Source organism: Ovis aries, chromosome 9 (genome assembly GCF_016772045.2).
Source record: "Ovis aries strain OAR_USU_Benz2616 breed Rambouillet chromosome 9, ARS-UI_Ramb_v3.0, whole genome shotgun sequence".
Lineage (NCBI taxonomy): Eukaryota > Metazoa > Chordata > Mammalia > Artiodactyla > Bovidae > Ovis > Ovis aries.
In genome coordinates, this window is record NC_056062.1 from 77,412,681 (window position 1) to 77,440,395 (window position 27,715).

A 27,715-nucleotide genomic window follows, 5' to 3' on the forward strand; every position below is an offset into this window, starting at 1 on the left:
CTTAACGGTAACAGTAGAAATTGATATTGAAAGCTACAAAAATGGGAATTTATGTTGTGAGTGGCAAGACACTGAGTGAAACTGTTGTCTAAGATTACTTGGGAGGCAGATTATAAACCTAATAGATTTGTAGCTCTAGAAGATGAGGTTTGAAAACAAAACATTAGCAGTGTGTGTTGGCTGCTGCTGACTGCACCTGGCAATGTACTATGAAGAAGAGATGAGCTCGGGAAAGAACTGGCTGGTTTGCAAAGATAAATTAAAGAGAATAAAGAGATTCCAGAAATCCAGAGCTTCACAAAGGCAGTAATGCTTTTTAAAATTTAATCTTTGAACATGAAGACAGATTAATACTTAGACTTAGGGCTACACATAGGCATCAGAAGTCACTGTTGAAATTTTTTGTTGTTAAAGTTACTCAGAAAAAATTTTAGAATGACTGTTTACCATTGCCACAGAAGCTCCCTTAAATTCGGAGAGAGGTAAGGAAGCAAAATAGTACAGAAATATGTCATTAAAAGGACCAAGGATCTGGTTATTAGCACATGGGATTCTCTGGAATCAAACAGATGAGAAGCCCACTGAGTTTCTGAGAAATTACTACTGCCTGATAAACTCACAAGCCTAGACTAAAAGAGTCTGTGATTGATTACTCAAGACTCAATGCAACTCCAGATGTAGCCAAGGAGGGTCTCTGAGCATGGACCCAGGGACGAGAAGGATGATGGTGAAGGAGCTCTTCCATTTGCAGAGACACAACTTAAGAGATTATTCCTTGCTTCTGAGATTACAATCCCCAAGATATGTGCTTAAAAAAATTTTGGAACTGTTATGGGTGAGAGCATGTGCACGTGTCTCGTTCTTCCTCTTTCCAATCTGGAGGAGTTCTTACTATTTTCTGTCCTACAATTTGGCAGGGTGAGGGGAGCCAGTGAGCTTATAGGTCTCTAGACGAAAAGGAGCCATATACACACTAAGAAGGCATCACTGAGAAATACTGGATTTCCACTGGGGTGTGGAGACTGGTTAGCAACCTGGGGAGGAGAGTTATTCTAGGCAGAGTTTGGAGGTGGGGTTCAGTTCAGTTCAGTCCTCAATCGTGTCCGACTCTTTGTGATCCCGTGGACTGCAGCATGCCAGGCCTCCCTGTCCATCACCAACTCCCGGAGTTTACCCAAACTCATGTCCATTGAGTCAGTGATGCCATCCAACCATATCATCCTCTGTTGGCCCCTTCTCCTCCTGCCCTCAAGCTTTCCCAGCATCAGGGTCTTTTCCAATGAGTCAGGTCTTTGCATGAGGTGGCCAAAGTATTGGAATTTCATCTTCAGCATCAGTCCTTCCAATGACTATTCAGGACTGATTTCCTTTAGGATGGAGGTGGGGTAGCGGTGGAGAATGAATTAAGTGATTGATGGCAAAGGGGATATTTTTAATTATTATTGCAGAAGAAGCTAGTGAGTCCTATTCAGTGCTGTCATTTAGTTACTTTTGACTTTCTTCACCTCATATTGCTAGTGTGGGCGTGTGTGTGGAAGGTTATAGGCAACAAATAGCGACTTGCTGCTTTGACCACAACACATCTGGGGAATGGTCTGTGTTCTGTCACTCTTGTCTCTGTTAGCGCACCCAGATCAGTATGACTTTAGAAAACCACTGAGGCCTAGGTCTGCCGCCCACTTAGTACATTATCTTCTCCTACAATTACAAATAAAGGAACAGGGTAATATAACCTGTGCTTTTTATACATTCAGTTACTTTTATAAATATTAAATTTATTTACTATATTTATTGCTACTAGAGATCAGTGGAGAAATAACTCCAGAAAGGATGAAGAGACAGAGCCAAAGCAAAAACACCACCCAGTGGTGGATGTGACTGGTGACGGAAGCAAGGTCCGATGCTATAAAGAGCAATATTCCATAGGAACCTGGTTCCATGAATCAAGGCAAATTGGAAGTGGTCAAACAGGAGATGGCAAGAGTGAACGTCAACATTTTAGGAACCAGCGAACTAAAATTTAGGACTGGAATGGGTGAATTTAACTCAGATGACCATTGTATCTATATCTGACTATATTTATATCCAACAAACATTTTAATTTTTACTTTACTGAGTAATTAGGTTATAAGGTGATACCTGGGAAATAACTGAAAGTATTCTTGGAAGTCCGTCTCTTGTTCTTTCTCTCCCATTCTCTCTCTCTTTTCTTCTCCTGACAGGCTATGTGCAATAAACCAGGGATAGTCAAGAGGGAGTTACACGGCACCCCAGCACTTCAGTTCAGTTAAATAACAGGCATTCCTGTTATCTAAAGTCCTTAAGTCACCCCTCCTATGATTTGTACCAATTCCCTCTCACTGGGCTCCAGTCCCGATCATGGTACACTTGCTGGGCTTCATCCCTCTTCAATCCTCTTTCTTTTACCTGATTCATTTTGCCCCACCTCACATGTTCACTTCTTTTTGGATGGTCAACTTTGTGTCAGCTTGATTGACCACTGGGTACCCAGATGAAAACATTATTTCTGGATGTGTCAGTGAGGGTGTTTCCAGATGAGATGAGCATTTGACTCAGTGGATTCTGCAGACTGCCTTCCCCAGTGTGGGTGGGCATCGTCCAGTCCACTGAGGGTCTGAACAGAACAAACGGTGGAGGAAGAAGGAACTTGCCCCCCTTTCCTGCCTAAGTGCTAGAGCTTGGACATTTCACTGCATCTTTTCCTGCCCTTGGACTGGAATCTACACCATGGTTCTCCTGGGTCTCTGGCTCATCTATGGCAGACTGGGGGATGTCTTAGCATGAACTGATCTGAAGAGGTGATAAATCAGGCATTGTATTTGTTCTGCTGATCTCTGGCAAAAATTCGTAAGACATTTCACCCTCTATTTTGGGAAGAAATAAATATAGATTTTACTAATTTTATGAAATTAAACTAAAATGAATAAAAGGCTTCCCTGTAGCTCAGTTGGTAAAGAATATGCCTGCAATGCAAGAGATCCAGATTCGATTCCTGGGTTGGCAAGATCTGCTGGAGAAGGAAATGGCAACCCACTCCAGTATTCTTGCCTGGAGAATTCCATGGACAGAGGAGCCTGGTGGGCTACAGTCCATAGAGTCGCCAAGAGTCGGACACGACTCAGCAACTAAATCACCACCACCCAGATCAAATAGTTTGTAAAAGAGTATCATAAGAAGGAAAACCCTGGAATAGAAGAATTCAAGACTTGAAAGGGAAGAAGAGATTTCCATACATGCTATGGGATTGAACACTGACCCACAGAGGGAATAAGGAAGTGAGATGTAGTCTACTTGGTTGCAGGCAGTGATTTGTCTTTAGCAGCCAAGCGGCCTGGAGAGACTTTTCTGGCTGGACTCTGTTTTACTCACCACTGTGGTGGCAGTTGTGGAGGCAGGTTTGAGGGTAGGAAGCTTGACAATGGAGAGACTCTTTAAGTGGCTGTTGCTAAAATCTGACCAAGGGGTGATGAATAAAAGACTTGAAGTGGACCCTAGTCACAAAAAGAAGGGGAAGATACAGAGATCCTTCTTAGGAATTTATGCCAGAACTTGTGGGGGAAGTGAGGGATAGGAAAGTACTGGGATGCTGCAGGAAAAGACGGGCTTGGAAGTCAGACAGTCCTGGGATGGAGTCCCAGGCCCACATGCTCTGTGCAAGTTAACCTCTCTGAGTTTCGCGTACCATCTACCTGTGCAGACTAATGACAGTATTTGTGTAGAATGCTTGACATAAAGCAGGTATTCAATACGAGTTCATATCAATGTTACTGAAGGTTTTAACACTAAAAAAATGGGGGTGATATTAATTAAAGCAGAGACTCCAGGAGAAGCTGGTTTGAGGGAACAGAAAATGAGCCCTCTGGTTTCAGATGATGATGGCGCTTTGAAGTGTCTGTAGGTCTTTTGGGCAGAGATGTCTGGTGGGTAGCTAGAAACACAGAGTTGGGGCTTGGGAGGGATGACGTGGCCAGAGATGAGATATCTGGGAGTGACTGGATGATGGGAGCTAAAGCTTGGAGATGAAGTAGCTCTCTGAGAGAGGAAAAGAAGGGGGAAGAATTTCTAAGATAATCAAGGTAGAAAAGACTGGAGGAGGAGAAGAAGGAAATAACAGATATTCTGGGTGTAAGTCTAGTCCAAAAAGGTCTGTCTAGTCAAAGCTATGGTTTTTCTAGCAGTCATGTGTGGATGTGAGAGTTGGACTATAAAGCTGAGTGCTGAAGAATTGATGCTTTTGAACTGTGGTGTTGGAGAAGACTCTTGAGAGTTGCTTGGACTGCAAGGAGATCCAACCAGTCAATCCTACAGGAAATCAGTCCTGAATATCCATTGGAAGGACTGATGCTGAAGCTGAAGCTCCAATGCTTTGGCCACCTGATGTGAAGAACCGACTCACTGGAAAAGACCCTGAGGCTGGGGAAGATTGAAGGGGGGAGGAGAAAGGGACTGTAGAGGATAAGATGGTTGGATGGCATCACTGATGCGATGGACATGAGTTTGAGTAAGCTCCAGGAGTTGGTGATGGACCGGGAGGCCTGGCGTGCTGCAGTCCGTGAGGTCAGAGTCAGACACGACTGAGCAACTGAACTGACTGACTGAAGTCTTGCTTCTGTATGTTGTTGTTATTGTTCAGTTGCTAAGCTGTGTCCAACTCTTTGTGACCCCATGGGCTGCTAGCATACCAGGCCTCCCCATCCCTCACTATCTCCCGGAGTTTGACCAAGTTCAGGTCCACTGAGTCAGCAATGCTACCCAACCATCTCATCCTCTATTGCCCTCCTTTCTTTTTGCTTTCAATCTTTCTCAGCATCAGGGTCTTTTCCAGTGGGTCAGCACTTCGCATCACGTGGTCAAAGTATTGGAGCTTCAGCATCAGTCCTTCCAATGAGTATTCAGGGTTGATTTCCTTTAAGATTGACTGGTTTGATTTCTTTCTCTATTACTAAAAAATACTTTAGAGATATCCTTTCTACCAAGTACCTTTGGAAGAAATGGTGATTCAACTAGAACAAACTGTAAACACATAGAAGACTCTTGACCAGGATACTTGGCAGATGTCAGAAGTGGATGCCAATCTGCTGATATCTCTTCTGGCCCTGATAATGCAGGGGGGATGGGGAAGGTGACGGAAGTAAGCAAGAAGCCAAAACATCTGCCCCACACATTTTATAAGTCAGATAGTCCCTTGCATTGACAACCACTTCTCTATGTAAAAAGTTGGGGCTGGAGGCTAATGAAGTCTCTGAAGATGATCACATGCTCTTTGAGCATTAGTGCTCAGCATTACCTCCTGTCTGATCAGCACCAAATGGGCTGATCACACATTTGAGTCCTGGCTCATCAGGGCATTTACCAAAGTGTCTCATGATATTCTTGTAAGCAAGATAAGAAATATCTTACACAGTATAGTTTAAAAGTGCTTTTATAGATGCATTTTCTTATTGAAGAAATATGGGCTAGATGAAAGTACAGTCTAGAGTGTTACTGGCTGGCTGAACCCACGCATTAAGGAAGTGTCTCGTGATTCACCACAGCACGTAGACCGTGGACTTGTCCCGTTCAACATATTTATTAATAACTTGGATGAACACATAGAATGCAGGTTCACCACATCTACAGATGACCTAAAGCTACTAGGGATACTTAATAGGGTGGATGACAGCATCACAATTTTTAAAAAGTGATTTCAACAAGTAGACTAGGCCAATAGCAACAAGATTTAATTTATTGGGGATAAATGTAAAGTCCTGTCACTGGGTTCAAAAAGTCAACTGTACAGCAAGTCGTATGATAAAGACCTGGAGGATGTGGTTGACCACAAGTTCAATAATAACAAACAGTCTGAACTCATTAATAAAAAGCTAACTCAATCTTCTACTTTATTAATGGAAGCATAGGGAGGTAATAGCTGGTTAGACCACATTTGGAATAGTATGTGTAATTCTGGCTGCCAGACTTTTAAAAAGGAACATAACACACTAGTGCGTTCAGACCAGGGTAACTGTGGTGATGGGTCTGGAAATCACATTTACTGAAGGAATGATTCAAGGAACCAGAAATATTTGGCCTGGATAAGGGAACAGTTAGAGAAGATGCTGAAGCTGCCTTCAAATAATTGCAGTGTTGCTGTATTAAAGGGGAAGTAAATACTCTGTGATGCCTCAGGGGGTTAAACAAGGGTGGGTAAATGGATGGGACAGAGTGTAGCTTGACACAAGCCAAGACTTTCTCATAATCATTGCTGGAATAAGCCATGACTGTGAAATCAACTCTGAATATTCACTGGAACAACTGATGCTGAAGCTGAAGCTCCAATACTTTGGTTACCTGATGCAAAGAGCTGACTCTTTGGGAAAAGATCCTGATGCTGGGAAAGACTGAAGGCAAGAGAAGAGGACAAGATGAGATGGTTGGAGAATGAGGTGGTTGGATGGCATCATCGACTCAGTGGACATGAATTTGAGCAAACTCCAAGAGATGGTGAAGGACAGAGAAGCCAGGCGTGCTGCTGTCCACGGAGTCACAAAGAGTCGGACATGACTGAGCAACTGACCAACAATGACACGGGTAGTTTTCTAGGGTGGGATGCCACAGAAGGGGTTCTTGCTCTAGGTAAAAGCGGGAATTAGAAAACCTCTTCTCACCTGTGCTTTCACTGACTTTCAGTTGGCAATGTTTGTAGACAGGGCTGGACTCCAAAGGACAGACAGTGACCCTAGCTTGGTAGAGCAAAAATGACTAGGCCACATGTGAGCAGACCCAGGTTTCAGCCTGATGCTGCTTAATTATAAACCACCTAGCAGATTACTCTTTAAGCCTGAATCCTCTCATCAGTAACATAAACATCAAAATTACTGCCCTGACTACCTTAGAGCTTTTGCAGTGATCAAAGGCTCTATCTTAGGATTTACTACACTTGACTGCATTAATTTAGTTACCCCAGGTGCCTTGAACGTGGGAATTAAACACATTCAGAGCACAGGGTTTGGCCCTAGATAGGTCCTCAGTAAGAGTTTGCTGGATAAATGGATGGAAGACTAAAGTCTGGAGGGGAAAGCACTTTGTAAAGGTCCAGAGTTTATTGGAGAAGAAAACGGTGATGATGCTGGCCCCACTAAACACTTCTGTTAAGACTCAAAGATTATGAGAATTTACTGGATCTTTGTAGAATTTACCTGCAAAGGGATAATTTTAACCAGCCTTTTGGGGTTTAAACTATTGTTCTTTGGCTCAGAAATTGCTTTTTATAGACAATTCAATCACTTCCTGTGGTTCTTAAAAACCCAAATCCTTGTTGGAGCTACAGGATCCTGCCAGGTTGGGCCTTGAACCGCCTCACTAGCCTCCTCCCTGGGCCCCCTTTCCTCCTCTGGCCACACTGGCATTTAGATCACTGGAAGCCATCCCTCTGAGCTCCCTCTCTGAGCACCAAAACTTTGAACCTGCTCAGTCTGCTGAGAAAGTCTCCCATTCTCTTGTCTAGTTATTGCCTGTTCCGCTTCAGGGCTCATACGCAGGGACTGCTGCTGCTGCTGCTAAGTCGCTTCAGTCATGTCAGGCTCTGTGCGACCCCAGAGACAGCAGCCTACCAGGCTCCCCATCCCTGGGATTCTCCAGGCAAGAACACTGGAGTGGGTTGCCATTTCCTTCTCCAATGCATGAAAGTGAAAAGTGAAAATGAAGTCGCTCAGTCGTGCCCGACTCTTAGTAACCCCATGGGCTGCTGCCTACCAGGCTCCTCCGTCCATGGGATTTTCCAGGCAAGAGTACTGGAGTGGGGTGCCATTGCCTTCTCTGTACACAGGGACACAGCCTCTCAAACTATTAATCGTCCACTGAATCACAGCACACCTGTACCCGCCTCTCCTTCAAAACTGTGATCAGAGTTCATAACAGCACAACCACCTGGGATTGCTTATAATCTACCTCCTCCACAGGAAATCTCCTTGAGGGACAGGGCCATGTTCCATTTTTGTTCACTGTATTTTATGTAATCCGAGCTCCAGGTTATAATATAACAAGTGGCACATATTAGAAACTCAGTAAGTATTTGTTGATTGAACGACGGAAGCATACTTCACTGTGTTTATATTAGTTAAACGGTAAATACTGTGTTTTCCGTATACCTTATCTGTCTTGAATTTTTCAAAAGAATGTTGTCTAGCTTTGACAAGAATAAGGTTTTGGACTGTCAGCAATTGAAAGCCCGTACACTATGACAGGATTCTAAAGTATTTCCCTCACAGGATCAAAATTATGACTTAAAATGATCAACATAGTGGCTGAGACAGTAAAGAATCTGACTGCAATGCAGGAGACCCAGGTTCGATCCCTGGGTCAAAAAGATCCCCTGGAGAAGGGAATGGCTACTCATTCCAGTATTCTTGCCTAAAGAAGTCCACGGACAGAGGAGCCTGGCGGGCTACAGTCCATGGGGTCACAAAAGAGTTGGTGAGTGACTAACACTTTTCTTATTTTCCTCCCCTGTTGTCAGGCTTCCCGCACTGTCATTATGGATAAGAGCCCCAGCTGTCACTGCGGGGCCTCTGTCCCCACCCAGGTGTGAGCCAGGGACACAGCCCCAGAAAACCCACACCCATCAGAATTCTTAGGTCTTCTCAGTAACTCTTGATCCACAGAACACTTCTTTGTGTAACTATAAAGTTATTCTCTGCACATTTCCTCTCATATTCCACCTCAAAATTATACATGACATGGTCTGATTTACAAAACCGGGGAGGCACAGAGGGGGCATCTCTGTGATGGACAAAAGCTAGAGGAGTTTTCTTCTCTGGGGCATAATGGAGACTTTTGGGGGCTTTAATTCTGCTTTTGTTAGGTCAGCTTTGAAATCCACATCATGAGCCCAACACCCAGGGCTGAGGCAAGGCTCCTGGAAGACAAGCTTCCTCCTACAGAAGGGCTGCTTCCTTTCATCAGAGGACACGGCTCCCCACACCCCCCTCCCCGAGTGATTTATACACCCTGGTGTTCCCAGGGAGACGTCAGCAAGGGTCTGAAATGAATCTTCCTCCGGAATAGGAAGTGAGCCACGGTCTGCAGGACATATGGCTTACAGCTCCTCCAAGATTAATGGGAACACGAAATTCTGCTGGGTCCTCGGACCGGGGGTGATATGGGTGTTGGAAAGAGTACCTCCTCTCAGCTTTGAAGTATCCCTGACTACAAAGGTTTGAGGAAATTTAGAGTGAATGGGAACTCCCAAAATAAGGTTTGGCAGGCAGATTGCCTATTGTAAAGCATTCCCTAGACACACATAAGCAAGGCTTCAGACACCTTCGCACGGATGCAGGGCAGTTCAGGGGCCTTCGAGAAGCTGGTGATGCTTATTCTGTAATGGACGGAGACTGGGAATGTCTCCAGAGGTCGTGCCACCCCTGTGGATTTTCCCTGGTCATCACCTGAGTGCTGCAGGGTGGACATCACACCCCTCCGCAGTTTGGGGCACCACAAGTGCAGGTCTCCCAGGTGAGCGGGGCCCCTCCTGCACCTGCCCACGGCCATGTCCTTCACTGTTTCCCCAGCCACGCTCTCCCCAGGCCCCCACCCTTTCCCTCTCTCTCTCAGCAGATGTTGTGCTCTACGTTCCCTGATAAACTTAGGGCCACTGGGTATCACTTCACTCCGTTCCCCCTCCAGAGATCTCTACCTACCTCTGTGCCCATCCCCACCTCTTTCCTACCATCAGAGAAGAGGGCATGGCCCTCCTGTTCAAGGAGAATTATATTCCCCGTGCTTTGAACCTGTCTCTCTGGCGATTCCTTGCACATGTTCTCACATCTCCTCCACTGACTCCTCTCCTGAAGCATATAAAAGGCTTCCTCTCCAGGGATCTCATTTGTTTGTTCTCCGCTGTCCTTGCACTCCCTCTGGACTGTAACTGCTGATGTGATCTCACCTGCCCGCTGCCCTTCATCTTCCATCCTGCAACCTCTCTCTCTCTCAGGGGCTTCCTGTCTCCGCCCTGCCCAGCCCCTCCTCCGGCCACTCTCCAGCTCCTTCTGCTCCTACATCAACTCACATGGCAGAGGTTCCCAAAGTCAGGCCTGGCACCCTCTTCTCCTCCTTGACAAGACCTCTCTTGGTAGCCTCATCTTCTCTTTCATTCATTGATTCATTTGATATGTCTTCAGATCTCACTGTGTTGGCAGGCATTCTGCCATAGGCTGTGCATGAATAAGGCAGAGGTCTGACTGCCAGGAATCTTGACTTGGTAGGAAATCATTTACAGAAGTAAATGTGATTAAATGTTAAAAATGTTATATGAGTATGTAGAGGGTCCTGGGATGGGTAGGGACTTCACAGGGGTGTAGGGAGAGAACCTCTTGAGAGATGAGAAAAATGTGCCAGCAGGACTGGGAAAGTAGGGGAGTTAAGGAACTTCAGGTAAGGAAGTAGCATTCACAGCACAGCAGTTCAGAGCACATGCCGTGGAGTCAGGTATGTCTGGATAAAATCCTCATCCCTTCCCTCGTAACATGAGGGAATTAGACCATGTTTCTTCGGAGATTTTAAGTTTTCAGTTCTGTAACATGGACATGACAGTCCCTATCTTGTCTGTTGCACAGGTTAGAGAAGAATGAATATAAAGTGCTTAGCACAATGCCTGGCATACTGTAAGTGCTTATTAAGGGATAACCATTATTATTACTGTAAACACATTTTTAATTTTAATATGTGTTTTATTACCATTACAATAGGACCTACTTCATAAGCTAGTTGTGAAGATCAAATGAACTAACAGATGTGAAGGGACTTTTAAAAAGTACAGCACAGTATTATTCAGCCATAAAAGGGAAAGATGTTCTGACACATGCTACAACATGGGTGAATCTTGACGATATCATGCTAAGGGAAACAGGCCAGATGCAAAAGGATGAGTGTTGTGTGCTTCTCCTTACATGAGATGCCTGCAGTAGGTAGGGTGAGAAAGCACAGGAGAGGTTACTGTGGGCTGGGGAGAGGGGGGATTGAGGAGTTACAGGTTTATAGTATCGGCTCAGGATGATGAAACATTTCTGGAAACGGATGGGGGTTATGGTTTTACAACACTGTGAATCTATTTATTGCCACTGAATTGTACTGAAAAATGGTAAATTTTAAGTAGAGCAGAAAGGGAATTCTAGGCCCCTGAGCAATTTTCAACAAAAATATTATCTCTAACATCTTGAGCAAGACAGGGACAAATCAGAACATCTGATCTGTTCAGGGTTTTAAAACTGTACTTACATTTGCAAAGTTTCATGTACTGCTAGGAATAATATGTATATTTCAAAATTAGTATATTTTCAAATGAGGTAATGAATCCAGGGTTGATATTATGATTGTCTTAAAATCTGGACAGCTGGATTACCTTTTACATGAAGAAGATTAACACTTCTATTTCATTTTTTACCTGGGTTTAGACCCAAGATGGGCCTGTTTAACCAAGTGTTCCCGTTTCATACATAGTTGTATAGTATACTTTGGGGATGTACTTCCCATGCGGTGCTAGTGGTAAAGAACCCGCCTGCCAATGCAGGAGGCCTAAGAGATGCAGGTTGGATTCTTGGGTTGGGAAGATTCCCTGGAGGAGGGCACGGCAACCCATTCCAGTATTCTTGCCTGGAGAATCCCGTGGACAGAGGGGCCTGATGGGCTACCTTCCATGCAGCCACCAAGAGGTTGGGCACGCCTGACGTGACTGAGCAGCAGCAGCGTACTTTGGGGATACATACTTGTGTTTGAGAATTTATAGCCCATGAGAGTGTAAACGTAGGTACACATGTGCCCTCACACAGAGACAAGACAGTCAGTGTTTAGAAGCAGACAATCACCAAAACCTTAAAAAAGGGACCTTTTCTCCAGGCTTTGGCAGGACGTGTGGGTCGCTGACCTGTGTCCCCTGATTGTTGATGTCGATGGGGTCACTCCACTCGGCTGTCATTTCCTCCAGCAATTCCACTCTCAAAAGGAGGCTAGGAAGGAGGTCTCTGGTCTTGCAGTCTGGATAACTGGAAATCTGATGATACAGCTCATGATGAATTGAGCACTCAGGAGGAATTTTTCTGCAATAAATCTCAAACTTTGGAATATCTAAAATTTAAAAAAAAAAAGGCACATTCAGACTTAGGCCTTGAAGACAAAGACTTGGGGATATTAAATGTAATGTGGCAAGAGAAACTTCTCAAATAAGTTCACTTTTACTTAAGGATCATAGGCAAGTACTAAGTCAAAAACCTCCAGACAGAATATAAGTTTTATATTATTTAAATTCAATACTATAACATATACCTTTAGTATTTTCCTTTATAAGTATTGTCACTGGACATCTGTTGTGGAAAATTATTCGAGGACTAGGGTCTTCTGAGAGGGTTAAATAAGTCACTCCAAGGTGTTCTTGATACGTTAGTGCTATTGCCCTAGAATAGAATCAGATCAAATAACAGAAATAGCTTAGAAAAAAATGCATGATTTTTCTCCTGGTACATATTTATTTAGATTTGCAATATTCAGAACCTCTGTAACACCCTCCCTCTTACACATCAGAGAAAATGTTTTCCAGACAATGGAGGCCATCCGCTCCTCTATTACCTGCCAGACACTAATGATAGGTTTACTAATCTTTTTTTCTGACAGCAGTAACATTTTTTATCATAAAATATTCAAAAAATATGTAAACTACTGTATAGCACAGGGAACTCTGCTCAATGTTCCAAAAACAACCTAAAAGGGAAAAGAATTTGAGAAAGAATAGCTACATGTGTATGTATAACTGAATCACTTTGCTATATACCCGAAACTAACATAACACTGTTAATCAACCATGCTCCAATGTAAAAAGAATTACAAACATAAAATAAAATTAAAAAGAAACCCATAACTTGTAGTACTCAGAGAGAATCACAGATAGCCTTGTGCTAGCTTTTCCTTCCGTTCTTTTTCCGTCTACATACATGTGTCTTAATCTCTAGAGATGGGGTGCCTTCCTCCTCAAAAGTGCTTGGTAAGTTTTGGTAAAGGAGGAGCCGATGTGTTTCTAGAAGGATGACTGGAGAATCTGTGTACTTGCTATTTTTAATTCTCAAGGTAGGCAGGTTCAGTATGTTTGCTGTCAATTTTCACAAATCACCATACTTTATAGGATCTCCATTTTGGCTATCAAGAGCAAAGCTGTATTTTCTATTTGGCCTCAGAGAAACTGCTGTGTGGGCATAGGCTGCTCTCTGCAATGGACAGAGAAAAGGCTCCAATTTAGACTGAGAGACTATCAAAAAACATTTCATATCAAATCAGGAAAAAATATCTCTCTGAAGTTTAAATTACATGGACTGGTTGTTCAAATTAATCAAAGAAATCAGATTATTTGCCAAATGTGGCCCTCAGTTTACACTGATTATAAGCGGTCAGTAACACACTAAAGAGTTTCTCATTCACTATCTATTCTGTTCGCCAGTGTGAGTTCTTCCCAAAGATTGCATTTGTCTGAAATGCCAAGGTGAACTGTTGATTTGGGAAAATCACATTAATAACACCATCATATGTACACTGTAGGATTGAGGAGAGGAGAAGAAACACTTTCACAGTATAGTCTTCGGATCTTCTCCCAGCCTAATTCTGGAAGAGCCAGGCAAGCTGACCACAGAGAATGTCTTATTGATAACCAAGAGAGCTGCGGTCAGGACTAAAATATGGTACTTTTGCAGCCATGAAATTAAAAGACGCTTACTCCTTGGAAGAAAAGTTATGACCAACCTAGACAGCATATTCAAAAGCAGAGACATTACTTTGTCAACAAAGGTCCGTCTAGTCAAGGCTATGGTTTTTCCAGTGGTCATGTATGGATGTGAGAGTTGGACTGTGATGAAAGCTGAGCGCCAAAGAAGTGATGCTTTTGAACTGTGGTGTTGGAGAAGACTCTTGAGAGTCCCTTGGACTGCAAGGAGATCCAACCAGTCCATTCTGAAGGAGATCAGCCCTGGGATTTCTTTGGAAGGAATGATGCTAAAGCTGCAACTCCAGTACTTTGGCCACCCCATGCGAAGAGTTGACTCACTGGTAAAGACTCGGATGGTGGGAGGGATTGGGGGCAGGAGGAGAAGGGGACGACAGAGGATGAGATGGCTGGATGGCATCAGTGACTCTATGGACGTGAGTCTGAGTGAACTCCGGGAGTTAGTGATGGACAGGGAGGCCCAGCGTGCTGCGATTCATGGGGTCGCAAAGAGTTGGACATGACTGAGTGACTGACTGAATGAATGAATATCATAACTGGGCTTCCATAGTAGCTCAGATGGTAAAGAATCTGCCTGTAATGCAGGAGACCCAGGTTCAATCCCTGGGTCAGGAAGATTCCCTGGAGAAGGAAATGACAACCCACTTCAGTATTCTTGCCTGGAAAATTGCATGGACAGAGGAGCCTGGCAGGCAACAGTCCATGGGGTCGCAAAGGGTAAGACATGACTGAGTGACTAATGCTTTCATTTGTCACTTTCAATCTAATAACTAGCTCAATAGTTATTTACATGTACATTACAATAAACATTTACATTAAATTAACAACATCTTAGAATTTTAAACATAAATTCTAAGTGTTTATTATAAATTTTGTGTTTTAGTTTTAAAAATAAGTTTGTTTTCCATACATAGGTTCACATTGCTTTCAAAATACTTCCTGAAACTTACCCTGGAAATGCTGTATACACTAACTGTATCAACACCAACATCCTAGATGTGATACTAGGTTTGTAAGATGTTTTGTAAGATGTTTCAACTGGGGGAACTGAGTAAGGGATCCAGGGGACCTCTCTGAATTACTTCCTATAACTGCATGTGAATCTACGATTATCTAAAAATAACTCTTAGAAAACACTTTTAAAAATTGATTTATAATACTGTGTAAGTATACAGCTCAGTGATTCAGTTATATATATTCTTTTAATACATATATTCTTTTCCCTAATATGTTATTACAGGGTACTGAGCATAATTCCCTATGCTATACAGTAGGTTCTTGTTGACTGTTTTATATACAGAAGTGTATATGTTAACCCTGGCCTCCTCATTTATCCCTCCCCACCCCTCTTTCCCCTTTGATAACAATAAACTTGTTTTAGTAACAACAACAACTTACCATACTTCTCCAATCAGGATACAAGGACAATCACTCCTCTTGAGTTGGGGATGGAAAGTGATTATAAAATCATGGATGCTTGTGAATGTTGTGAAAGAAGGGATGTGTGTAGGGAACAGGGCCTTAACTATTAAGGACAACTTGAGTTAGGAAGTTATCTTTTAAAATATTACTACTAGAAATCTCTATATACATCAAAGTTAAGACGGCTAAAATCTTAGTCTATAAATTCATAATCACAAAAAAGGTACCTCTCATAAGGTTACAATATGCTTTCTTTTGTACTTTTTTATATATACCATAAGTAAGCTATTCCCGACAGCTACAGAAAGGATGTACTGCATGCCAAACAACCACAAAATAAAAGTCCAGTATGAACGAACCATTACATGTCTCTGGCTTGATTCTGTGGTTGTTATTTGCATAATTGGTAATTGGTAATTGGAGTAACTTACGTGCAGGAACAACCACAGAACAGAGTCTTCTGTGACTTGTGTTTATCTAAGTTATCTCTCTTAATGACTTGAGAAAAATTCCATTTTGAAACAGAAGTAAAATACGGGAAAAGAAAAAGGTTTTCCAGCTTGACTCTCTCATATTTTACCCCTTATTTCTTATCACCTGACAGAGGCTAGGAAGCCATAGGAGAAGGGAATCTTTTCATTATGATAGACTATGGCTACTCTATGGTACAAACACCATTTCCCCCTAATAAAAGCCACATAAGGGAAAAATCTCATCCGTAGTTCACTGGGACAACCCATGTGTGATCCTCACATTTGTCCAGTTGTATGCAAAACACAGAAGCCATGAAAAATAAAAGCAAAAGTTAAGTTTATATGTGGTGAGCACTGCCCACTATTCTCCTGTCTCTCCCAGCACATGGATGAAGCAAAGAAGAGCATTCACAGAAATGTAAAATACCTGGTACAGAATCCATTTTCCCTGTAGTTCCCCAAGGGCACTGCCACGCTCTGTCTGGGAAACTCCTGTCTAACTAGAGCTGGCAGGCTCCAGCACTGGGAGCTGTCGGCGACGGCGGTGGGAGAAAAGGCCAGCAAGACCTGCTTCTGCAGCAGGGATGCGTCCAGCGCGGACTGGCCGAGGTCGGGCATTAGGTCCCAGCAAGGAAGGGAGCTGGATCTCACAGCAGGCTGCTCGCCCCCCGGGCAAATGCTGAAAGTAGCACTGTCTGGAACGCGAAAATACTGAAGAAAGACAAGACAAGGCGGAGAGAGCACAGTTACACAGTCCGACACAGAAGCTAAGCTTCTCCAAAGCACTGCTTCTAAGAAACCATGACACATATTCTCAGGAGCGGCGGGGAACATGGGAATATTAGATATCCTGTTCCCATGAGGAAGCCCGAATGAGACAATTCAGCAAGAGCAGAGTCTGCTTCTCTAGGCATAAGGAAAATGATAAAGCTGATGTGATCTGAAGGGGTGGGGGTGCCAAGTTTTCCATCTCCCCCAGGTACTGCAAAAAAGCGATGCCACGGGGCAGAAATGCTGTGTGTTGGGAAGGGAGTCATTGTGGAGAGGGTATGGCTGGACTGAAAGGGTGGCACCCCGGGGGGACCGTGGGCAGAAGCGATCGGAATAAGATGAACAAAGGGAAACCGGGAGCTTGGAAGACAGATGTTTCCGAAGGCTCATCCTGAAGGAGTAGGAGACCCTGACCTCCCGCCCTCAGCTGGAGTTCCACATGCTTTCTGGCACATGAGAGAGTCTCAGGACTTAGGACTTAAAGAGGACCTGGAGGGATAATTTATCTGAAACTCCCTGTTCACAGCTGAGGAAGCTGCTTCCCAGAGAGCAGATGATGGCGTGTGGCATCACAGAGCGAGTGTGTGAAGTATGTGGCAGAGCCTGGCCGGAAGCCAGGCCGCCTCCTTTCCTCTCTGCTGTGTCTCCCATTGTTCCAGACCGTCTCCCTGAGAGGGGAGGGATGACCCTGTCTCAAACAATTCCCACACCTGCCCGAAGCTGAGTCAGGGCTGAAAAATGGGGGCCCCTCAGCTGCAGAGAGGATGAGGGCCCTCCCCTTCTCACGAGGAGCCCACTGGGATGCTGGTGTGGAGATGGCTGCCGGCAACTCTCTTTTACTGAGTGCCTGGACTTTTTTTCCTCAGATTATCTCACTGAACCTTCACCCAGACCCTGCAAGGAATGCAAAATTATGCCGCTTTTCAGAGGAGGCAGTGCCAGTCTGGAGGGCGCTGACCCAGTGCTTTGGGAAGCCCCTAGGGTAGGGAGAACTGGGAAAATTTTCAGGGCACACGCTGGTTTTTTTCCTCAAATCCTCACCTACCATGCAATTACTGTTGACCTCTATTTCCCAACATGGGGCTTCTGGTCACCTATGTATTTTAAATCAATACTTCAATGAACCAAGATGAAATTCTATTAATCTGCCATTTTTATAAATCCTATAATGCACTGCAGGCTTAGAAGAGTTAGACTTTCATCCTAGTGTATTGTTCTAATGTAATTTTTAGGAGCTGCAAGTACGGGCTAACAATAAATGAGGATGAAAGTAAAGAAAAATAATACTTTTCTGTGTGACGGTTTCAACAGCATAAAACAATAAACAGCATACCACTTAGCATATTCTGTTTGTAAATCCTTTTAAAATATCTCCTACTCTCTTAAATAAAACTGTTCATCTGAACTGTATAAAGCATAGAGTAAAAAGAAAAAACAATCCTTCTTGGATTCATTTTCTGCATATTCTGCCACAGAGATGTTAACATAAATGAGCTGGTACATTTTCACATTTCCTCTCCTCCTGGACAGAGCTCAGTGCTCCCAGATCTGGGGCTCTGTTGGGGCTAAGCCTTCTGCACACACGGCTTCTTTGCGAGGCAGATGTTCTTTTCTGCAGCCTCGCAGCCAGCCCTGAGGCCAGCTTCCCGCCAGGGCGTTAGGAGCGCTGGCAGATGTGCTGGCAGCCTGTAGCCGCCAGGGCGTCCGGATCTGCTGCTTGGGAGCCTGTCTCCTTGTTAATGACCTTGGAAGCGCTCATCATGACACCATGGTTTTAATGAAAGTACAAAGAAATGAATCCTTCACCTATATTTGGTGTTAGATTTTGCTCTGTTCTGGGTTAAAAAAAAAGTTGATCCTTACCATTACTGATTTAAGAAAACTTATAGATTAAACAAATTCATGGCTTACCTCCTTTCCAGAGTGGGGTTTGGTGGCAGTTAATTGTGGCTTATAAAATATCTGATATGGTGTGTTATTGATTATTGTAGTCTTATCTTCAATCTGAATAATCTGTATGCCTTGCTGTACCATGGAGGAAATGCAGAACTGGCACAACTGCAGAACAATTGAGCAAAGAGTAATTCTTTAACTATCATATGGTATATAAAAATTTCTTTTTTTTAATATATATTTATGTGGCCACCTCATCATTTTGGCTGTCCCAAGTCAGAAAAAGAAGGGGTATTTCATCAGAGTAGTGCAATTCAGAGTGAATTACACGGATCTGGTACCCATGTTTATGAAGATAAATGCAAAAAACATACTTAAATCAGTTATTTAACTAAATATAAGTGGTATGTGCTTTTCAACATGAGTCTTTTCTAAGTAGTATATGGACGCCAGTTAAAATAATAGAGTAAGGAATCACATTTAACTATGTATGAAGTACTGTCTAGACATCTCGATGGTACACACTATCATGATAATATTTTTAAAAGGTCATTTTATCTACTGGTTTGCCCAGGATAGTATCAATTTTATCTTTTGTTCCAGAGTATTTAGTAGAGTTCCCTTTCAGTCTCAAAATTGTCTTGGTCACTGGAAGGGATCACTACTCTTCAATAGGGTGCTTTAGCACGCTGGTTACCTCTGCCTTAAGAGTGACAGAGACTTGTTTTCGAGTTATTTAACCTATCTCCTTACAAAATATTTATTTATAAAAAGCACTTACACATAAACAGATGCCACTAGTCAGATGCCACTAAAGCACTCAGTCCAGTATTCCGTCTCACGCCCATGGTAGCATCTAACTCACTGAATGTGTACAAGGGCCAAGGGGAGTTCTGAGCACTTTAATGATGAGGACAACGATGAAGCAAACAGTAACAATACCCCTTATATACTGCATTCTTGTGCTCCTTTTTAAAGTATTTTATGCATATTAACTCACAGAATCCTTACTACACCTCTATGGGGTAGCTACTATTATTCTCATTTTACATAAGAGAAAGAATGAGACACAAAGGTAAGCAACTTGCCCTAGGTCACAAAGATAAAGAGGGTCTAGGGGTTGGAATTAGAAGCCATGTAGACTGGTTTCCTGGTGCTGCCCTAAGCCACTGTGTGTCTCATCTCACTGTCCCACCACATTGTATGAGGAACCGATGCTCAGAGAAGACATTCCTTGCCTAAAGATATCCATCTAGTAAGTGGTAACATTCTCCAAGTATGGTCTGGGAACACTTCGGGCTGTGGTCTTTGACCTTTCAGGAGGCCCCAAGGTCAAAACTAATTTAAAAATAATACTAAGATGCCATTTGTCTTTTTCACTGTTTCACATAAGCATACAGTGGAGTTTTCCAGAGGTTCTATGACATCATCACAGATATGTCATCATAGGATGATGCCATCATTCTTATGGCTAAAGAAATATTTGTGAATTCTCATGCTTAAAATTTTTTATATTTTAATTTCTAATTTGACAAAAATCAAATAGATATAATCCACACAAACAAAAGTGTTTTGGGGGTCCTCAGTATTTTTAAGAGTATAAAGGGATCTAAAGACTAAGAAGCTTGAGAATCACTACTGAAGAAAAAAGAGATATAATGATATATTTTCCAACAGCTCATTCATTCATTCATTCACGAACATTTATTTGTATTTATGTGGCCACTTCTGGAGGTACTGGGTGTTTGACTGTGAATCATAACTTTCCAGGTTTTGAAGGTAGTTCTCAACTTACAACTATTCAAGTTCGGGTGACTCACGCTTACAGCCCTTTGCCATTCACACCCATGTTACAGAATTTTGGCCGGCAGAGGATAAACATATGTTGCCCAGACAACTTTGAGGAAATGGATACCAGCCTTGAATACTGAAGATCAACTTCTTTGTATCAGAGAAATTTATTTTTAAGAAGTCACCAAATGACCCTAACCTTTTTTAAGAGGCTCTTCAAAGATGCCTGTCAAAATCTGACTTCTCCTCAGAGAAAGAGCACTCTGAATTACACAACTCTGATGGAGTGCCCTTTCTTTTTCTGACTTGGGACAGCCACAATGACGAAGATACCATTAAGCACAGCATGAGATTTCTAGATGGTATACTATGGTGCTGTAGTTTAATGTGATTCGTTAGTCTATTATTCAGCTTAACTGGCCTTCATATACTACTTAGAAAAGATTCATGTTGAAAGCACATACCACTTATATTTAAGTAACTGATTTATGCATCTTTTTTTGGCGTTTATCTTCATAAACATGGGTACCAGATCCCTGTTCAAGAACACTACTCCCAGAGCTTTTCTCATGGCTCAGTGGTAAAGAATCTGTCTGCCAATGCAAGACACACTGGTTTGATCTCTGGTCTGAAGATACACTGGTTTGATCTCTGGTCTGGGAAGATCCCACATGCCTCGGAGCAACTAGGCTTGTGCCCAACTGTTGAGCCTGTGCTCCAGAGGTGGGGAGCCACAACTCCTGAGCCATGTGCTGCAACTACTGAAGCCTGAGCACCCTAGAACCCATGCTCCTCAACAAGAGAAGCCACCACAATGAGAAGCCCCTGCACCACAATGAGAGAGCAGCCCCAGCTTGCTGCAACAAGAGAAAAGCTCGCTCAGCAACGAACACCTAGGACATCCAAAAATAAATAAATTGTTGTTGTACAGTCACGAAATCATTTTTGACTCTTTGTGACTCCATGGACTGCAGCACATCAGGCTCCTCTGTCCTCTACTATCTCCCGGAGTTTGCTTAAGTTCAGGTCCATTGAGTCAGTGATGCTATCTAACCATCTCATCCTCTACCACTCCCTTCACCTTTTGCCTTCCGTCTTTTCCAGCATTAGCATCTTTATATATATATATGTATGTAAAGAATCAACTCCCTCTTAAAACGTTGGTTCTATGGGAGAATCAGATCAACCTACATCCTTTCACTCAGGATACCCTTTCCAGGAATATAACCTTTCTTGCAGGAGCCTCTGTCCTTTCACTCAAAACCCAGAATGTTAGCAACTCTACTTCCTGCTCTAAAATGAGGAGGCCAAGTACAATTTGTGGATATTTTGGAATAAGTTCTTTTTTTCCCTCCACATACGATAAATCAAGTGACTGCTGAGTGTTCTGAAATAGAGTGGTTATTGGATAAATTATGTGACACAGCTTTTATCACTGGTAAAGGAAAGGAAAAAAGAAACCCTGTAAAACAGAAAGGTCTAAGAAATCATGTGTTGCACTATTATAAACTGTTTGGAACATATAATACTAAAAAGGGATTAGAAAAGAAAAGGGAAGGCTCATTTTAAACAAGTTGAGGGGATGGCATGTTATTCCCAGCTCCACCCTGACCCCCTACTACTCCCCATCCCAGCCAAGAGCCAAGCAGACTTTGAGAGGCTTTGACCCTACCTTCTGATGTCCTGGGAAAGCACCAAGTCTTATTTCAGCATGAACAAACCCTTCTTCGTCCAAAGACACAACTTCACCATTGCCTCCATCTTTCCACTTTGGAGAGGTCAGGTTGTGGGCCAGTTTAATGGCGACTGACTTGTGCACAGTGTTCGTATTTGCCCAGTATATTCCAATTTGAAAAGCTTCCTGGAAAAATAATGCCTCAATTATAAAACAGTTTTCTTAACTTTGATATTTTTACCTCAATTCATAGGAATTTTTTCTACTATAGGTCTACCTAGGCAACCACATCCTTTTTACTTTTTTTTGGTAATGGCAACATACCTTTTATTTCACTTCCCAATGCCTTCTTTGAATCACAGTGGAATTTGTATTTATGGAAGGAGGGAAAAAACATCAACCCAAACTGGGACTACCCTATAAATACCAAAGGCTTAGAAACTGAAGGTTTCATTTTATTTGATAAAAGAATAATATGCAATATTAGGTACATGCAGGTCAACATTCCGATTCTATAAGGTAACATCATATGATTATTTTTTTTAAAAAGAAAAAATGCAATTGAATAAAGATGTTTATAAACTGGAGCTAAAAGAAAAGGACTCTCAAATTGTTCCATATCAGAAAAACATTTTATTTAGGAATTCCATGTACCCTATTCTCTTACAGATTTATATGCTTTCTTGGAACTGGGCTAGCCTTATCAAGAAAGTTCTCTTGTGATGAAATATAAAATCTTCCTATGAAGTTCTGTTTTACAACCAGATTTTTTTCCCCCTTGTTAGTAATGATTCTATGTTGTTATCAATAACAGGTGGGCATCCAAGATTATGGACAGGCAAGTCCACTTATAAAGGAAAAGGGGCCTGACAAAAAAGGCTGTTCAGAAATCTTCTTATTCATCTTGCAAATCTATGAGAGTTTCTATAAAAACTACAAAAACATCTAGAGGGTAGCTTAGCACAGCATACAGCTCTATTTTCTTAACATATCCTGAGTAGAGCAGTCCTAATACTTGTCAAACATCCTGTTGAGGAATGGAAATGAGAATGCAACTAGTACAAGTTATCGAATTTAATGATAACTCAAGCGTGAATACTGCTGATGGGTGGGGAAAAAAAAGACATCTGAGATGTCTTTGAATATCAAAGAACATTCCATACCCCTTACATATGCATCTAGGAGGACAGTTTTCCACAACTGATTGAGTCTGTTAAGAACATAAATGTAACCTCAGAATAAAAGATGGTTGTTGAAAGAAAAGAATTCCTACTAGTTTAAAAAAAGAGTTATAGTACCTGAAAATTAGGAGGGATAATAATTTTGCCAGCAGGAACCTGTAGAACAATCTTCTCTCCCTCAAACAGCCAGAGGTCCCACTTGGACTGATTGATAAGCAGGGCCCAGGGTAGCAATTCTATCAATAAGGTCCTCACATATGGCTTCCAGGCTGACAGCTTCACTCGCATTGGGCTGTCCCACTGGCTCAGTTGCTCATTCCTGTGCCAAATACCACATCCAAAAGACTCAATGAAACATAATGACTTCAGGACTCATGAAATGTGTTTAAGAATTCCAGACACACAACGTTCCTATGGTACCTCTTCACATCAGAGTCATGAAATGCCAAATTTGCATCCAGGAGGAAGAAACTTTTCATGGAATTATGTTCTAGATTAAGAACGAAGCAATTTACAGAATACATCTACTAGGAGATAAAAGGTCAGAATGTGACAGATAGGTGCAAACATTTTCTTTTTTAAAATGTTTTCTGGGGAATCTAACATTTTTGTGAACGTTCATTCATTTAATATTGAGAAATGTTCATAGAAAAACAGTCAAAAAGTGAAAAGTTTAAATGAAAGTTGTTCAGTCATGTCCGACTTTTTTGTGACCCCATGGACTATACAGTTCATGGCATTCTCCAGGCCAGAATACTGGAGTGGGTAGCATTTCCCTTCTCCAAGGGATCTTCCCAACCCAGGGATTGAACCTAGGTCTCCTGCATTGCAGGCAGATTCTTTACCAGCTGAGCCACAAGAGAAGCCCAAGAATACTGGAGTGGCTAGCCTATCCCTTCTCCAGGGGATCTTCCTGACCCAGGAATCAAACCAGGGTCTCCTGCATTGCAGGCAGATTCTTTACCAACTGAGCTATCAGGGAAGCACCTTACCTGTCAGAGTCCTTTTTATTATAGGGCCACGTGGGTTGAAGGAACTTCTCTGGCCCGTAGAACTCATCAAGTATCTGAGTGACTGTGCCTTCGGGGTGTATCTTAGTGGCTATCTGCTTAATGAGGGATGTTGAGATGGGAACAGCACAGTGTGAAGGGTCATCCTCTTCTCTAGGAAATGGAAAGGAAAAACAAGAATGATTATCAGATGTATTATAAACCAATGTGTTTTTTTTGTTTTTTGTTGTTGTTGTTTTTTTTTTTTGTGAGAGCAAGTCCATTTTTGGTGCTTTAGGGATGATGAAACAGTTTGGGGAATGATCTGGGACTTTCCTCCCCAGTGCTTGGGTGGAGCTCTCTCGTTCCTCTACAGAAATTATGTTGTCAATTAGATTTTCTGGTCATCCCTCTTTTTCATTTTGAATGCGGCTGAATTTTATCTTCAACTACAGAAGAGAACAGGAGAACACTAGGCAAGGCAATTAAAAAATAACATTCTCATAAGAAATCACACAAAAAACTCTATCCTTTCTTGCCCCCCTTGACAGGACAAAGTACCTTTTCTTCTGAATTTGAGGAAAAAGTTAAGGATTTTCCCAGTACCTTGCTTGAAATGTTAGGTGATGTACAAGGTCAGGTTCTATGTTTTGCAGTGGTTTTTCCTGTCCTTTTCCTGGAATAATTTGTGTTTCACTCAATCCCAGACTCCTTTTCTCCAAATGTATGATAATGGGGTCTGGAAGATGACTCCTCATGATAAAAAGAGGGCTGAACACAATCTATAAAAATAAAAGGACAGAACAACTTTCATATTTGCTTTGTTGCAGTATTCCAGCTGTTTGATGCTGAGACAAACTTGTAATAAATCTCTTCCCTGGGTCACTCTGACCTTAATTTATTTCAGAACAGGAAAGGTCAAAGTCGTATGCCATATTTTAGGATCTGAAAGCACTCACCATTCGCTGCTGCACTTGAGAGCTGGGTTCTAAAGTCAAAACTGTGCACCAGACATAAATAATGGAGCTGTTTGAAGATGGCACCTGCACATGAGAGAGAAAAGAGTTCTATTAAACACTGAACAGTTTACTAATTAATCAAAATAAGGCGTAGATATAATATCAGTTTGAATGATAAACAAATTTAAAGTTATTAAAAAAAGCCATTAAAAAAAAAAGAATACCTAAGCAAAAACAGACTTCACTATGGCATAAAGTGATCGTGCAGTGAGTCAATGGGGCCAATTATTTCCATAAAGATGAAGGGATTTGTATGTGGAGTGACTGAAAGTGAGTGGGAGACTAAAAGAGAGATTTGTGCTTCGTGGGAATGGAAGTGATGATGGTGGAGATTGAGAAAGAGATAAAAAAAGTATCAGGTCATCATAAAGCTTCTCAAGCGGGGAGGACACGCTTTTTTCCCTCCCATCCCTTCAAAGCCCTAGAGCATCAGAATCTTTTTCAAGATATAACTCATCTCCATCTGGAAGGGTAGAGTCTTGGCTACAGGAACTACTGGAACTGATACAAATGTGTCGTCGTGGGATGGGGAGGAAAAAGTTTGAGAAGTAATATTCAAAGTCTTTGCATATTATTTCAGGCCTCCTCTCTTTTGTACCTATCATTTGCTAATAAATTAAGTGCTACACTGAATGAAGAACATAATGAGAACTTTAAAATTTTAAAGTTGCTCTGTTCTGGATTGTGCTACTTCTCACACCTGAATGACGACGCTATACTCAGGGGCCTTGGATTCCAGGCACACGTCTCTCGACCAGTCTTCATCTCCTTTGGCCTTCACACACAACTCAGTCAGTTCACTGTTTTCTAGTATGTACGAAGGCAATTTCTGTTTGGCTGTGAGGCAGTCAAAATGTTCTCGAACCACAGCTTGTCCATCTTGACCAATGTAATGCTGAACCACTTTTAACTCTATGCTTTGAGACAAGTAACTACAGATGATCTGTCTTCCACAGATGATAATCTAAAAACAAACAAAAAACAATCAATCAACTGCTCAATCAATAAGACTTCCATCAATTCAGACTCCATGAACTGGAAATAAAGCAAACTTGGGAGATATTGCAGGTTTGGTTTCCGACCACCCACAATAAAGCAAATATCTTAATAAAGAGTGTGATAAATTGCACTCTTATGCAATACAAAATCTCTGTATAAACTGATAATACAAACAACTTTTCACTTATATGCTGAATTATATTTTATCTTATTCACATTTTTCTTACAGTGTAGAAGCATTTATCTTTATAAAACACACAGAATTATCCATTAATCCTGAGAATTATTTAACTTTTCATCCAGTTAAGCATATAATTCAGTGCAGGCATTAAGAAATATTAATATCTCTTTTGCTGGAAACTGATGCAGTAAATACTTTTAGAAAGCAAATCCCTGTGTAATATGAGTTTTCACCATGGTTGAGGAAGACAGGACTTTCAGATACAGTTTTCCTTATTTGTAATATTTTTCCAGGTTACAAAATATATAATAAGTAATACATATATGCCATATTTTAAAGTCTAAGGATATGATCTAGCTCTAAGGTCTAATTTTATGTGTCAACTTGAATGGGCCATGGGTACACAGATATTTTGGCCACACATTACGCCGGGTGTGTGTGTGTGTGAAGGTGTTTCTAGATGAGATTAATATTTGAATTGGTAGACGTTCTAAAGCAGATTGCTCTCCCTAACTGGTGGGCCTCATCCTAGCAGCTGAAGACCTGAAAGAACGGAGAGCCTGGGTCAGGAAGCAACTCTTCCTGCCTCATGCTTGAGCTGGACACTGGTCTATTCCAGCCTTTGGAAACAACTGAAACATCAGCTCTCTTCTTGGTATGCTAGCCTGCGGGCTTTCAGACTGGAACTACACATCAGTTCTTCTGGTCTTCCAACCTGCAGACTGCGAATCTTAGGACTTCTCAGCCTCCATAATCATGTGAGCCAACTTATAGTAACTCTCTCTTTCCCCTTCTCTATGTGTGTATGTATATACATACATACAAGAATATGTGTGTGTACACACACAAACAGAAAGACACACCCTATTTGTTCTATTTTTTTCCTTTTTGGAGAACCTAATAAGTATTTTCACAAATTATCTCTTATTTTCAAAACAACTACATAAAACAGGTACTATAAAGAGTCCTCATATTAACAAGGAAAAAACAGAGGCAGAGAGATGTTGAATAATTGGCCTGATGTTACCCCAACTGTCTGGTCCAGAGTCTGTGTTGATCACTACCATGATAGTCTGTATGTCATAAAATCAGTACCTACCTATTAAGAAAACAGAAACAATATAAAGAGAATAAAGGTTGCTCATCATGAGATAATGTATTATAGCAGAAACCAGTGGTTCCATTCCAAATAACTTCTTTTCCTTTGTTAGTCTTTCCATTTCTTTTGCTGTCAAAATCACTGATTTGGTTTAGGCCTCAAAAAGCAGCCCAGTCCTCAGGGAAGGTGGACACCTCTCAAGACCCCTAAAGGCTGTATCACAGTTGGTACATGCTAATCCTGGTAACTCCATTCCCCCACTGCCAATGATTAGTGGTGAACATGGGGCTCTGTTTTGGCAAATAATACAAAAAGGAAGGCTGCTAAAAGTTTCTGGGAAAGATTTTACTCTTTGATAATAAGGGAGACAATTTGAGAAGAGAAAACCCTCCTTTTTTTCTGCCATGGAAGATATTAGGAAAGGATATAGATTTTGCAGCTATCTTGAGGCCAGGAAGGCAAACTC

General features: G+C 42.0%; 1 protein-coding gene across 19 annotated transcripts in view; it reads right to left on the bottom strand.

Annotated features, from left to right (window-relative positions):
- VPS13B (vacuolar protein sorting 13 homolog B) overlaps positions 1-27,715 on the bottom strand; it is a 784,482-nt gene that overhangs the window by 32,882 nt on the left and 723,885 nt on the right. For all 19 annotated transcript variants that reach the window (XM_060393910.1, XM_042254441.2, XM_060393907.1 and 16 more), the window contains exons 45-54: positions 25,671-25,934; positions 24,911-24,994; positions 24,558-24,733; positions 23,955-24,125; positions 23,080-23,281; positions 21,779-21,967; positions 18,334-18,480; positions 16,079-16,362; positions 12,316-12,443; positions 11,918-12,117 (exon numbers count right to left, since the gene is read on the bottom strand). In XM_060393910.1, coding sequence (XP_060249893.1) covers positions 11,918-12,117; positions 12,316-12,443; positions 16,079-16,362; positions 18,334-18,480; positions 21,779-21,967; positions 23,080-23,281; positions 23,955-24,125; positions 24,558-24,733; positions 24,911-24,994; positions 25,671-25,934 — 1,845 coding nt within the window. The remainder of the gene's footprint in view (positions 1-11,917; positions 12,118-12,315; positions 12,444-16,078; positions 16,363-18,333; positions 18,481-21,778; positions 21,968-23,079; positions 23,282-23,954; positions 24,126-24,557; positions 24,734-24,910; positions 24,995-25,670; positions 25,935-27,715) is intronic.